Source organism: Lampris incognitus, chromosome 18 (assembly GCF_029633865.1).
Source record: "Lampris incognitus isolate fLamInc1 chromosome 18, fLamInc1.hap2, whole genome shotgun sequence".
Lineage (NCBI taxonomy): Eukaryota > Metazoa > Chordata > Actinopteri > Lampriformes > Lampridae > Lampris > Lampris incognitus.
In genome coordinates this window covers 40605747-40620746 of record NC_079228.1, presented here as the reverse complement: position 1 = coordinate 40620746, position 15000 = coordinate 40605747, and the positions used below count along the sequence as shown (strand labels likewise).

At 49.9% G+C, this 15000-nt stretch overlaps 1 protein-coding gene across 1 annotated transcript in view; it reads left to right on the top strand.

Moving 5' to 3' along the window:
- Positions 1–10699, top strand: part of LOC130128536 (tubulin beta chain-like) — a 20247-nt gene extending 9548 nt beyond the window's left edge. The window contains exons 2-5 of the mRNA XM_056298160.1: positions 2192–2300; positions 3810–3920; positions 5364–5608; positions 8743–10699. Of these exons, the coding sequence (XP_056154135.1) occupies positions 2192–2300; positions 3810–3920; positions 5364–5608; positions 8743–9555 (1278 nt within the window). The 3' untranslated portion in view covers positions 9556–10699. The remainder of the gene's footprint in view (positions 1–2191; positions 2301–3809; positions 3921–5363; positions 5609–8742) is intronic.
- The last annotated feature ends 4301 nt before the right edge of the window (positions 10700–15000 follow it).

Sequence of the window (15000 nt, the reverse complement as noted above, 5' to 3'; positions counted from 1 at the left end):
CCGTCCGGTCTTGTGGTCGGCTGATGTGCTGCTTGACAGTCAACGCTGCACAGCGAAGACGATGTGACCGCTCTTTGAGTAGCTACGCAATTTCAGCATATTCGTTTTTTTCAGACACACAACTCCGGCTAACGGTTGTTTTTTTGTTTTGTTTTTCAGCATCGTTCCTGCTTTCCCTCCCTTTTGCTTCCTGACGTTATGTTTTCTCCTTCCCTTCCCTCAGAACCGTGTCTGTGAAGCGGCAACTCTTCCTTGAGACTTGCATGTGATCTGCTCACGTGTTGGGACTTGGTCATGTCTGAAACGGCTGCTGTAGAGGTTTGGGGTTATCTGAGTGTCCCTCCAGTAGCTTTTCCCCTCCCCGTCCTTCTCCTCCATCCTTCAGTCCCTCTCCTGCCGTCTTTCTCCTCCATCCTTCGGTCCCTCTCCTTCCGTCTTTCTCCTCCATCCTTCGGCCTCTCTGCGTCGAGGAGGTGGCTCCGTATTGTTTCAGACGGCCCTCAGGCTGGAAAGACCGCATGCATTAGGTACTGGGTTTAGCTTGCATGGCCGGCCACCTACTCACCGAGGCAGATCTGAAATCAGTCTCTGTCTCACACACACACACACACATGCAGCCACAAACCGATTCCCAGCCCTGTTTGACTAGTTGATGTGAGTGTATCGGTACAACATTGAGCCGTGGAGAGGATGAATATCCATGCGGGTCCATGTTACACACCACATGATGGGGGGGGGGGGGTGCAGTCGAGAGGGGCAGCTTGAGATGTGCCTTAGAGATTAAACAGGACACCAATGTTATCGCTCATCACAAGGCTGAGGTTTTAGTCTCTGTCTGTCTGTCTGTCTGTCTGTCTGTCTGTCTGTCTGTCTGTCTGTCTGTCTGTCTGCCTGTCTGCCTGTCTGTCTGTCTGTCTGCCTGTCTGTCTGTCTGCCTGTCTGCCTGTCTGCCTGTCTGTCTGTCTGTCTGTCTGTCTGTCTGTCTGTCTGTCTGTCTGTCTGCCTGTCTGTCTGTCTGTCTGTCTGTCTGCCTGTCTGTCTGTCTGTCTGCCTGTCTGCCTGTCTGTCTGTCTGCCTGTCTGCCTGTCTGCCTGCCTGTCTGTCTGTCTGTCTGTCTGTCTGTCTGTCTGTCTGTCTGTCTGCCTGCCTGTCTGCCTGTCTGCCTGCCTGCCTGCCTGCCTGCCTGCCTGCCTGCCTGCCTGCCTGCCTGCCTGCCTGTCTGTCTGCCTGTCTGTCTGTCTGTCTGTCTGTCTGTCTGTCTGTCTCTGTCTCACATAAATATTCACACAAAATGGCAGCATTCTTGCCAGTGGGATTTCGGAGTGTACCGCCGTCTTTAGCCGGACCGTGTTTCCGTCTCCGTCTGTCTCTGGATGATCTGGCCGGTAGTTAATCACTTTTACAGGAGCACGGGGAGGCGTCGCTTTCACAGAACTTTGTGTTTTCAAATGTGCAATTTAAAAGCTGCACCCCCCCCCCACCCCCCAAAAAAAATGAAATAACCCGACTGCCTCGCCAACCTGCAGTCATTGGGTGTTTAGAATCAGTGGGTGACGGTTTTAACGGGTTATGTAAGAGCACTTAAAATACCAGAATTGGACTCGCAGCCGGTTTCATGGTGGCGGAGAGGACGTCCGCCCAACATCGTGACGGCAGCAGTTCGTAGGGGCCTGAATGGGTTGCTTCTGTGTTTGGCTCTTTGTTTGTTTTCCACCTTGAATCTCTTCTTGGTTTATACCGACCTGCAGTTCGTACCCCAGCTGAACAGTCAGCCGAGCCCTTGCTGGAGGACACGGGGGACACGGGGACCGGTTTTACACGTGGCATGCGTAGAGTCCCTCGTAGCTTCACACAGTACACTCTGACTTTTATTGTCCACGTAAATCAAGTAAACAAGCTGCCTGGCTATAAAAGGGGGACTCGCCGGGCTGGCTTCCGTACGTCTGACCCGGCACAGGAACAGAGATGCACGGCCGAGTGAAACCAGAGCCACTGTGGCGGGACCAACAGGTCTGGCAGTCAGCGGGTTATATTAGTGTGTTATGTTGAACGGGTCATTTTTTATTTCCTGTTTTGTGCTGTGTGACTTCAATGTCATGTGACGAACAAGCGTCAGTGCTGCATGAGCCCTCTGTTAACACTAACACCTGTGTGTGTGTGTGTGTGTGTGTGTGTGTGTGTGTGTGTGTAGTTCTGGGAGGTGATCAGTGACGAGCACGGTATTGATCCCACCGGTACGTACCACGGAGACAGCGACCTGCAGCTGGACCGGATCAGTGTGTATTACAACGAGGCTACTGGTAGGTGCATCGTGACAGACGCCGCTTCTTTCTGCCGTGCTGCCGCCGCCACACGCTCTTCAGTGTTGTTGTGAGTTTACATCCGTTCACCAATTTAGAAAACTTCAAAAAGGCGTCCGGGTGGCGTGGCGGTCTATTCCGTTGCCTACCAACACGGGGATCGCTGGTTCGAATCCTCGTGTTACCTCCAGCTTGGTCGGCCGTCCCTACAGACACAATTGACTGTGTCTGTGGGAGGGAAGCCGGATGTGGGTGTGTGTCCTGGTCGCCTCACTAGCGCCTCCTCTGGTCGGTTGGGGCACCTCTTCAGGGGGGGGGGACTGGGGGGGAATAGCGTGATCCTCCCACGCGCTACGTCCCCCTGGTGAAACTCCTCACTGTCAGGTGAAAAGAAGCGGCTGGTGACTCCACATGTATGGGAGGAGGCATGTGGTAGTCTGCAGCCCTGCCCCGGATCAGCAGAGGGGGCGGAGCAGAGACCAGGACAGCTCAGAGACCGGGGTGATTGGCCGGGTACAATTGGGGGGGGGGGGGACCATCAAAAGGTGTATTATCAGCAAATCCGGAGGCCGCTGTGAGCAGCTTTGATTTGCCTGCTGTCTTTTTTATATATACACTTTTGCATCTTGAAACCATTGCAGTTTATCACCTCTTATTTCTCCTGTACAAGTCGATCCTTGTATAATATCTGAAGATTGTTGTGTTGCCCCTTGAGGCACATTTGTCATTTGTGATGCTGGGCTGTTCAGATAAGATTGACTTGACTTGCCGTGTTGTTATTCAGTGTCAAGTACACTGACAGAACCGGAGTCAGAGTCCACGTATGTGCAAATCTGCATGGCCAATAAACATGATTCTGACTCTGAAATGTCGTGTACCATCTAGTGGCCATAAAACAGAACTGCCCCCCACCCTCTGCTGTTAAAATGTGGGAAGTCAAGTCAAGCTGTCCTGTTCATTTTCTGCCTTTTATTGTGACTTGACAAACTTTACAGTACAGGAAGTACGCTGGCTTGGTGTGGTTCTCTTCTTAATCCCTGTTCCAGCATCCCGACGATGATGATTTTGTGTAGGATTTACAAGACAAACAGGATTCCAAGGGATAACGTGTTAAAGTGAAAACGCGTACATCCCAAAACGTTAAATCTCAGGACAGGCAGTATAACTTTACGCCTCTGGTGGGAGGAGGAGCACTAACACGGACCCAGAGGTTCCCGTGAAAGAACCAAAATGAACGTCTTTAAAAACTGTGTCTGGCAATACAGAATAAACTCCTAAAATCTGATTCAGTCTGAGAGGAGATGTTGCCAGGATGAAACTTCACTGGAGGACAATATTGTCCTGCCTGTCTCTGACGGGTGTGTGTAGTGAAAAGGCCGTTGTGTGAACGATAAACGTGTCATTGTCCTGGTGCTGCTTTTCTATTATAAATCCCCTGACCTTTTTAAACCAGTTTGGTTACGTGCTGTGTTGAACTGTTGTGTGTTTTGTTTGTGTGTGTGTGTGTAGGTGGGAAGTATGTGCCCAGAGCCATCCTTGTGGATCTGGAACCAGGTACCATGGACTCGGTCCGCTCCGGACCCTTCGGACAGATCTTCCGGCCCGATAACTTTGTCTTTGGTGAGAAGGGTTCAGGGGCTGTGAGGGTTCACACTAGTTGAATCAGGTCATCTGGACACCACGTTTGTTGAGAGAAACGTTTCGTCATCATCTTAGTGACCTCTTCGGTCTCGGCTGACTGCAGGTGTCCCACCCTTATAAACAATACAGTGGCATAACGATCCACGGCCGGATAGAAACGCTTCTTTCAACAAGAGTTGAAATGAGATGTTAAGCCGCGTCAAACTGCCAGTAGCGAATGACATTTTCTAGGGTGGTGCCCAGGTTGGCCAGTCAGATATCAGGGGTGTCCCGGGCAACCCGGACACCCTTTCGGCTCTGCTAGCGCCCACCGCCAAACACAAATACCCCGGCTGAACCTGAGTTTTACTCATTAGCGCCGTACTGTCTGTGGGGAAAGGTCTTCCAGCAGCTTCTCCTCTCTCACATCTACAGGTATGCAGAGTTCCCACGCGTTCTCTAAAGACTGGACATTTATAGATTGGTTTCCCCAGTCGTGGAAAACACCTGGAAAAAATTGTTGTATTCAACAGATCTGATGCCCTTGAAATATTATTGTGGTCATAGATAATTGTCGGGTTAGGTTATAAACCTCTTGTTTTCACTTGCTGAGATTGCATATTGTTAAACGTAATTTTAGCTGAGTTGAGCTATTTCTACCCATATTTGAGATTGTACTGAGACTGAGGCGCCAGTTAGCATGAGCTAAGCTTAGCATGACCTAAGCGTGTTACTGACATGCTAACGGCTTACAGCTTAAGGTTTCCAGGTGGTACTCGCACTTGTGAAATTTGGTTTCGCATTGCGTTCATCAGTCTTCACAGTTCACACTTGGGCTCCCGCATATTCTGCATGCAGCGAGCCGCAACGTCTGTACCGTGCCGGTTTGGGGGGAATCCACGCACCGTTAACCCCTGGTTGTAACCAGTGTGTTTGTCTGCGGCTGTAATTGGTGAAAGTTGTAAAAATGTGTGATGGCGCACGTTTCCCAGTCCGTGAAGACTTTTAAAAGTCTTCTGCTGTGTCCCTGTCTTAAGATGAGGATGTGTCTGAAACACGGATGTGCCATGAATCGCCCTGTGAGAGTGTAGCACAGTGTGAGGACTCCATTTTTTCCTGTTTGTCTGGCAGCTGCCAGTGTTACACCAAAATATGTGACCCTGCCCTCAGCACACACTATTTTGGCTGGCCCTCCAGATGTTCTGATCTTAGCCACACAAAACCCACATCTAGAAAATAACCGTCTTCAACCTAATCCCTAATCCTAACCATTTCTAACTCTACCTAAACTACATCCAACTGCCATATCTTGGCTGAAATAGTTATAAAGCAAGGTCACATAATCTGACAGGTCACAGATTCTGGTGTAACACCGGTCCAAGTTGGCTGTGTGTGATCTTTGACACCTTCAGCAAACCGTCCCAATCACCTCTCTGTTTGCAGGCCAAAGTGGGGCAGGTAACAACTGGGCCAAAGGTCACTACACGGAGGGGGCAGAGCTTGTGGACTCGGTCCTGGACGTGGTGAGGAAGGAGGCGGAGAGCTGCGAGTGCCTCCAGGGTTTCCAGCTCACCCACTCCCTGGGTGGCGGCACCGGCTCTGGTATGGGCACGCTGCTCATCAGCAAGATCCGTGAGGAGTACCCCGACCGCATCATGAACACCTTCAGCGTGGTGCCCTCCCCCAAGGTAAAACAGGAAGGCAAATTTTGCATTTCCCATGAAACAGCATTTACTGCACCGCGAACTTCCATGAGCCGATGTACAGCTGAGTGAAACATAACAGTGGGCTGTAGTGGGGGGGGGGGGGTTTGATTTGACTGACATTAAATCATGACCTGGCATCTTTAGAAGAATGTGGACATTGATATGTTATTGGCCAATTTGAATTAGTAGTTAATTACAAATCTGCCCCAAGGGGCTTTACAGCAACACAACATCCTGTCCTTACACCCTCACATCGGATAAGGAACAACTGCCTAAAACCCTTTAACAGGGAGAGAAAATAGGAAGAAACCTCAGGGAGAGCTACAGAGGAGGAGCTCTCTCCCAAGCTGGACAATGTGCAGTGATGTTGTGTTTACACAATTTACACAATACAGCATTGAAAGAGGATAACACAATTATAATGGAATGATAAAATATATGAAGGATATGATGAGGAGGATGCCAAGCAGTGTCCAGATGCCAGCAGAACAGCCCAGGACCCGAGCCATGTGACCAGCGTCACCATGTAGACCTGACAGGAGGACAGACGGACTATACATACACACAAGACAGACTCGCATCACACCATTCACATAGGCAGGAGAAGAGACAAGAAAAAAACACAAGTCACACATCGGAGTGACCGAAGGATATAACATAGAAACAGGATAACAAAATTATATGGATTTATAAGATATATAAAAAAAATATGATGAGAGGGATGCCAAGTAGTGTCCAGATGGCAAGCACCGTTACCACGGAGACCTGGGAGGAGGACAGACTGCATGTGCACACAAGGGAGATGCACATCACACCATTCACACACACACAGAAGAAGAGAAAGGAGAAGACATCGTTCAGAAAGAGAAAAGACGTGAGAGAAGAGAACAGTTTGCAATAGTCAATAATCTATACTCTATAATCTATACACTATAATCTATACTTTATAATCTATAATCTATGCACTATAATCTATATTTTATAATCTATACTCTATAATGTATACTCTGTGATCTATACTCTACAATCTATGCACTATAATCTATATTTTATAATCTATACTCTATAGTGTGTACACTATAATCTATACTCTGTGATCTATACTCTATAATCTCATGGGCAGAACAGTGGTTGGTAAATTTACTGAGACAGAAACCGACCCGCCATGCAGTCCAGGTTGTGAAGTACCCAATTTAAAGGCGACTAGTAGCAGGCTAAGACAAAAAGATGCGTTTTAAGTTTGGATTTAAAGGACTCGACAGACTCTGATGGTCTGATGGCAGCAGGCAGGTTATTCCACAAGAATGGAGCCCGATAGAAAAAGGCCCTGCTGCCACCAGCTGACCTCTTTTTAACTTTGGGTACACACGGGAGCCCTGTATTTTGAGAGCTGAGAGCTCGGGATGGAGTGTACGGTTTAAGGAGATCAGACAGGTGAGATGGAGCAACTCCATTTAGGATTTTATAAGTCAGCAGAAGCACCTTGTATTCTGATCTAACATGGATAGGAAGCCAATGAAGGGAGGCAAGAGTTGGTGTAATATGGTCACATGTCCTAGTTTTAGTTAGGATTCTAGCAGCAGCAGCCTTCTGAACCATCTGAAGACTTTGGTACTAGAATGTGGCAGAGCTGAGAACACAACATTACAGTAATCAAGTCTGGATGAAACAGATGCATGTGTTAGAGTCTCTGCATCAGCCATGGAGAGAAAAGACCGAGTTTTAGCTGTGTTACGTAAGGGGGGAAAAGGCAGCCTTGGTGATTTCTTTAATGTGCTTATCGAAGGAAAGGCTGGGAGCAAACGTAACACCACACCGTGTAACACACTTTGTGAAATCACGAAGTTGTCGATTGTGCATTTAAAAAGTTGTGCTGGTAAGGGCTCAAGTAGGCACCCGGTTGGTTTAGAAGCTGACGTGGACTGTAACGACTGGGACTGTCAGTGACTCATTGTGTAGATATGAATTTAGTATGACAGGCTCTGCAGGAGTAGGTGGAGTTGAAGAACTGATTTTGTTTAAGATCTCATCAACCTTATTGCAGAAAAAATCTAGAAATTCATGGGCCGTGAATGGTGAGCAGCTAATAGACGACTGCTTTTTGGTAAGTTTAGATACAGTGTCAAAGAGAAATCTGGGGTTATGTTTATTAATATTTATCAAGTGAGAGAGATACGCTGCTTGTGCAGCAGATAAAACACACTTGTATTTCAATAAACACTCGTGCCACGATGGGTAAAAAACTTCCAATTTAGATTTTCACCATTTACATTCCAGTCTCCTGCAGGTCCGCTTAAGAGCACGTGTCTCATAGTTAAACCAGGGTGTAGGCCTCTTTAGTCGCCTAGCTCGGGCAGTGAGAGGTGCAGCTGAATCGAGGAGACTAGAGAGGGCCACATTTAAGCACTAGTGACATGTTCAACAGAGTCATTTACCACAGTGAAAGGAGCCAAGACTTCAGGCTGCTGCTGGCCAAATGCAGCTACAGTGGAGGGATCGATATGGCGAGTGGCAATTACATCTGTGCTGACATTAACTGGACAGGCCAATAAAGCTTCAAATTCGATGAGAAAATGATCTGACACAGCAGATGTGGTTGGCAAGACATTCAGATCAGAAACAGCTATACCTTTAAGTAAAACCAAATCACCACTGCCATGAGTCGACTCTTGAACAAACTGAGTGAATCCAGAAGTATCAACGAGTGCCAGAAAGGCTTTACTTAGAGGATCAGCAGCCTTATTCAGATGTGTCCCATCAGAATGAGCAACAAGACCTGAGACACACTCTCCAAATTCTTCAAGAAATGGTGAGTAAGGGCCAGGAGGTTGATAGAGTATCACAGGCTGGACCGGGCCGAGTCTATTCATGGCTGAGGGAGATTCGGACTTAGAATATGAGCTTCAATAATAAGCCTCAGTAAAGCCTCCAAAAGATTGGAATTTTGATTCAAGTTTAGATGTTAAACTGAAAAAGAAAAAAAACCCCTAATAATAATTCATAATGTCTCATACTGTTCTCTCTCTCTCTCTCTCTCTCTCTCTCTCTCTCTCTCTCTCTCTCTCTCTCTCTCTCTCTCTCTCTCTCTCTCTCTCTCTCTCTCTCTCTCTCTGCAGGTGTCAGACACCGTGGTTGAGCCTTACAACGCCACCCTGTCCGTCCATCAGCTAGTGGAAAACACAGATGAGACGTATTGCATCGACAATGAGGCTCTCTACGACATTTGCTTCCGCACACTCAAACTGACCACACCCACCTACGGCGACCTCAACCACCTGGTCTCCGCTACCATGAGCGGCGTCACCACCTGTCTCCGCTTCCCCGGGCAGCTGAACGCCGACCTCCGCAAGCTTGCCGTCAATATGGTGCCCTTCCCCCGCCTGCACTTCTTCATGCCGGGCTTCGCCCCTCTGACCAGCAGGGGGAGCCAGCAGTACCGGGCCCTGACCGTGCCTGAGCTCACGCAGCAGGTGTTCGACGCCAAGAACATGATGGCTGCTTGTGACCCACGCCACGGCCGTTACCTGACGGTGGCCGCTGTGTTCCGCGGTCGCATGTCCATGAAGGAGGTGGATGAGCAGATGCTGAATGTGCAGAACAAGAACAGCAGCTACTTCGTGGAGTGGATCCCCAACAACGTGAAGACTGCTGTCTGCGACATCCCGCCGCGGGGGCTCAAGATGGCCGTCACCTTCATCGGCAACAGCACTGCCATCCAGGAGCTGTTCAAGCGCATCTCGGAGCAGTTCACTGCCATGTTTCGCCGCAAGGCCTTCCTCCACTGGTACACGGGCGAGGGCATGGACGAGATGGAGTTCACCGAGGCCGAAAGCAACATGAACGACCTGGTGTCCGAGTACCAGCAGTACCAGGATGCCACCGCCGAGGAGGAGGGCGAGTTCGAGGAGGAGGTGGAGGAGGATGCCTGAGGAGGTGGGAGAGAGAGGGAGGCAAACCTGCTCCAAAACAAAAAAGAAGAAAACGACAAAAAAAAAACAAAAGTAAAGCTGTGATGAGAGATAAAGAAATGTAACAGAAGGATCCTGGGTGCCTGAATGGATCCATGGGAGGGTGATGTTGGGGTGGGGGACAGAATTGGGAAGGATGGAGTGGGGGCGAAACGGAGAAATGGTGAATAAAGAGGAGGATAGGAAATTAAATGACCATGTAAGTGTGCCACAGTTTTGCGGTTTTGTTGTGACATCGTTTAGGCCTGTTTTCCCGCCCAGATCCTCGCGGTGAAATGATCTCATGTTTTAGCAACAAGAAGAAGTCGTAAGGTCTTTCCATCCTGCACTTCCTTAGCTTAGGGTTCATCATTTTAAACCCGGGTTAACATTTAGCCCCTAGGCTACATTTACACTGCAGGTCTTGATGCCCAATTCCGATTTTCTGCCTATTTGATTATTTTTTTGACCGCCTGTTTTCATCTATTTCCAAGTGAGCCATATCCGATTCCTGTGCTTCCACCATAGCTCTTGGATTTGCGCCTGAAACCACCTGCGTGCAGCGGCCCACATGCATTGAATGACGTGCAACTCGCACTGACCGTAAACATCGGACGTGTGTGTGGTTAGAGGAGTGGCACTGGCACATTACCAGATTCTGTCCCGTTTATTTCCACACAGGAACGTGGTCAACAGCAGACCTGAAAATATCCGGGTCCATGTGCTTTTCCCCTTGTGACACGGTCGTTATATATATTCAATACAAAAGTCAGAACTGGGTCACTTGTACCAGATGGTCTATAGGGGACCTTAGTTAGCACAAGACAACACTAAAGCACGAATCTGAGCGGATTATCCGGGGTTAAATCTAAGAAGGTGCAGTGTCTAAAGCCTCGGAGCAGCATCTAAGCTGCTTTTTTTGGGAAAATGCCCCCCCCCTCCCCCATCATGAATAATAAGTGTTAAGTAAGTCGAGTTGGGACATGTGATTTAATGGATACTTTGGGAACAATGTAATATGCCACTATCAGTGTTAATTCTTTTTTTTCTTTTGCCATTTTTTGCGTCAAGATCAGTTGTCTTTGTGAAATGTGAATTACATTAACACTACAAGCATAAAGGACGTCCATCGTTTGACTTGTTTTTCTTTATTTGAAAAGTGTGGGTGGTCTTCGTGATACCAGCATATGCTTTGTTTTCTCTGACGAACTACAAAAGTCACATGTTGCAAAGTGTGACGTCTCATTTAAAGGTGAAGGGGAGGTACAGGAATAGAAAACTGGCAGTTCTTCTGTTTTATGTAGTCTCAGACTTGTGTCTGAGACTACACAAACCCTTTTTCTTATAACCCATATGAGTGTCTATAGAGGGAGTAGCTTTAACATTTCAGGCATTGGTCCTCTTAATGCAGAAGTGAGCAGGGAGCGCGGGAGGAGCTCGGACATCCAGAGGGAGCTCGGAGTAGAGCCGCTGCTCCTTCGTGTCGAAAGCAGACAGTTGAGGCGGTTCGGGCATCTGATCAGGATGCCCCCTGGGTGCCTTCCTTTGGAGGTTTTCCAGGCATGCCCAACTGGGAGGAGACCCTAGGGTAGACCCAGAACTCGCTAGAGGGACTACATGTCCAATCTGGCCTGGGAATTCCTTGGGATCTCCCAGGAGGTGCTGAAGGGCGTTGCTGGGGAGAAGTACATCTGGAGTGCCCTACTTAGCTTGCTGCCACCGTGACCCGACCCCGGAAAAGTGGCTGATGATGATGAGAGCAGGATGAGTCTCTTGGTACTTCGCCAAGAAGTACAGCTGCTGATGGACACGTTGGCCTCGGCAAAAATAGTCAAAAGAATACAAAGAACAGGAAATAAAACCACCGTTCCTGTCCCTCATCAACCTATATGCAGCCATATTGTACACATGAAGGCCAGGTATTGCGCGTGACTATAAACTTTTAACCCGTTTGAGTGGCTTGGAAGTTTTTGTGCTGGGGGCGAGGGGCAATTCCTGGCCCGTTGTCCCCACTGAAGAAGATACCCATATCAACACACGCTAGGACTGAGTATGAGCTGATACACCTGAAGGGGTGCAGCAGGTTTCTGACGTGAAGGTGTTTCAGAGATACGTGGAGGGCACGAGTCATTTACTCTGTTTTGACTTTGTCATGCTTCAGGAAAGCCGAAAGACGGCACAACGCACCTTCCAGGATTTCCACTTTAAATGACATAAATCGACGACTAGGAAGGAACTGTAGCGTGCAAACTATTGGAAAGCTACCTTGACAAGTGGTTCTCAATCAGGTCTTCAGGGGACGGACAGTATGAACTTCCTCCTGCTTTTCTATTCTGCCAGCCAGTGAATTACGCTTCCTGTCGCTCCGGCTGTAAAGACCTCCGGATTAGACTGATGGAGTATTTGACACCACAGGTCAACCTAATTAACTACTGGCAGCATGGAAAACTGAGGACCTGAATGAAAACCACCGATCTAGGCTGTCTACATGATTCTGATGTCAGCCTCTCGGTTTTACCTCAACGTGCAGTTGCTGTCATGCTAGAGATGTAGACCTACATCCGCAACTGCAGACAGGCTGCGTTGTTTTCCCGAAGCATCTGTTTCGTTTGTTCGTTTTTCATCCATCCATCATCCAAACCGCTTATCCTCACTCGGGGTCGCAGGGACTCTGGAGCCTGTCCCAGCAGTCAGTGGGCAGCAGGTGGGGAGACACCCTGGACAGGCCACCACAGCGCTAAACAGTGTGTGAGAGTGTAGCTGAGAACTATGGCCTACACACCCTGTCTTAAGGCCATGTAGGCCGTAATTCATAATACACAACCTTTCATCAGGCAGTGTAGGCCACGATGAGAACCATGGCCTACACTGCCTGGTGAGAGGCCGTGTAGGTCAAAAGTCATAATACATGGCCTTTCATCAGGCGGGTGTAGGCCATGATGAGAACCATGGTCTACACATGGCCTACTCATCATGGCCTACACCGCCTCTCATTGGGGCGTGTAGGCCATGATGAGAACCAAGGTCTACACCGCCTGTAGGCCATGATGAGAACCAGGGCCTACACCGCCTGTAGGCCACGATGAGAACCATGGCCTACACTGCCTGGTGAGAGGCCGTGTAGGTCATAATTCATAATACATGGCCTTTCATCAGGCGGGTGTAGACCATGATGAGAACCATGGTCTACACATGGCCTACTCATCAGGGCCTACACCGCCTCTCATTGGGGCGTGTAGGCCATGATGAGAACCAGGGCCTACACCGCCTGTAGGCCATGATAAGAACCAAGGCCTACGCCGCCTGTAGGCCATGATGAGAACCAGGGCCTACACTGCCTGGTGAGAGGCTGCACACAGCCTCTAATTAACTGTGTAATGTAGGCCTGGTTCTCATCATGGCCTACAGGCGGTGTATGCCTTGGTTCTTATCATGGCCTACAGGCAGTGTAGGCCTTGGTTCTTATCATGGCCTACAGGCGGTGTAGGCCCTGGTTCTCATCATGGGCTACAGGCGGCGTAGGCCTTGGTTCTCATCATGGCCTACAGGCGGCGTAGGCCCTGGTTCTCATCATGGCCTACAGGCGGCGTAGGCTTTGGTTCTCATCATGCCTACAGACGGCGTAGGCCCTGGTTCTCATCATGGCCTACAGGTGGAGTAGGCCCTGGTTCTCATCATGGCTTACAGGTGGTGTAGGCCCTGGTTCTCATCATGGCCGACAGGCGGCGTAGACCCTGGTTCTCATCATGGCCTACAGGCGGCGTAGGCCCTGGTTCTCATCATGGCCTACACGCCCCGATGAGAGGCGGCGTAGGCCAAAATTCTCAATTGTTCGTTTTTACTTGTTTTTATCGAGTCCTGCAACGCGATACGATCGTGTCAATCAAACATCCACGAGAGTGGGAAGGTAAAACAGCGCCTCTAAAAGAAACCTCACAAGAAGAGCGATGCGCAGCACACACACACACACACACACACACACACACACACACACACACACACACACAGGAAAAAACAAAACAAACCCAAATCTATCGGGGGGGGCGGGGTGCGCGCTCGCGGGGGGGAGGTGTTGTCCGAGGTTTGCCGAAGTGAGGTCGTCCGCCGCCGAAGTGTGACGAACGTCTCCACCAGCTTCTCCCGTTTCGCTGGGCTGGGCCGGAGGAAGGAGGGATGAAACAAAGGAGGAAGACGGGATAAAACAAAGAGAGAGAGAGAGAGAGAGAGAGAGAGAGAGAGAGAGAGAGAGAGAGAGAGAGAGGGAGGAGGGAGAACGGGAGCATTTCTTCACGACTCCTCTCTTCCACACTCCAGCTCGTCTGTCCGCTCCGCGGGTTCGAGGCCGAGCACAGGTAAGCCGGCGGCATGTGGGTGTGATGGTCTATTGGCCGGGTCGGTATTTTGTATTCGTGTTTGGTTCGACCGGGCAGTTTACGCCTGGTTTTGGGTCCGGTCGTGTGCTGTTTTGCACGCTGGTTCGTGTCCTGGTGTAGGGCGTGAACGGCAGGAATTATGAAAAACCACATTTCCTCCCACGCGCACGAGGCGTGCTGGCTCTGCGTGGCCCAGAACACGATGGCACGAGCCCGCAGCGCGCTGGTGCGCAGACCACCATGAAGCGGGGTCCTGCAGCATCGCCGGCAGGCTCCGGGATGCGGATCTGAACCGCTCACATCGGCCGCTCCGGTGCTGGACGCCAGACCGCTGAGAGGGGGACATCGTTTGTTGTACCTCGCCCCAGTCTGTGCTGCATCGCCGTGTGCGGGCTGGAGTTCTGCCCCGGGGGCAGGTTACCAGGGGGTATTTGGGGCTGGGGCAGGGGGGGGGGGGTCTCTTCTGGTCCTGGTTACGCAGCGGATAACACACAACACACAGCGGTGCGCAGCAGGGTGACGCTCGATGACCAAGTGCTGGTGGATAAATGGGAAGAGCCAGGGCAGGCTTCTAGAGAGAGGGAGGGGGAGGTAGGGAGGGAGGGGGGAGGTAGGGAGGGGGAGGGGGGTTGCAGGAAAGTGTGCACGATATTCGTGAGTGAGAATTAATTTGCCAAATGTGCTGAGACAACCACTTCCATTCATATAACAGAGACGGAGCCTCAGTGGCCGTTATACGTGAGATCCACACCACAGCCCCCCCCTCTCTCTCTCTGTCTCTCTGTCGATCTCTCTCTCTCTCTCTCTCTCTCTGTCGATCTCTCTCTCTCTCTCTCTCTCTCTCTCTCTCTCTCTCTCTCTCTCTCTCTCTCTCTGTCGATCTCTCTCTCTCTCTCTCTCTCTCTGTCTCTCTGTCGATCTCTCTCTCTCTCTCTCTCTCTGTCGATCTCTCTCTGTCTCTCTCTCTCTCTCTGTCGATCTCTCTCTCTCTCTCTCTCTGTCTCTCTGTCGATCTCTCTCTCTCTCTCTGTCGATCTCTCTCTGTCGCTCTCTC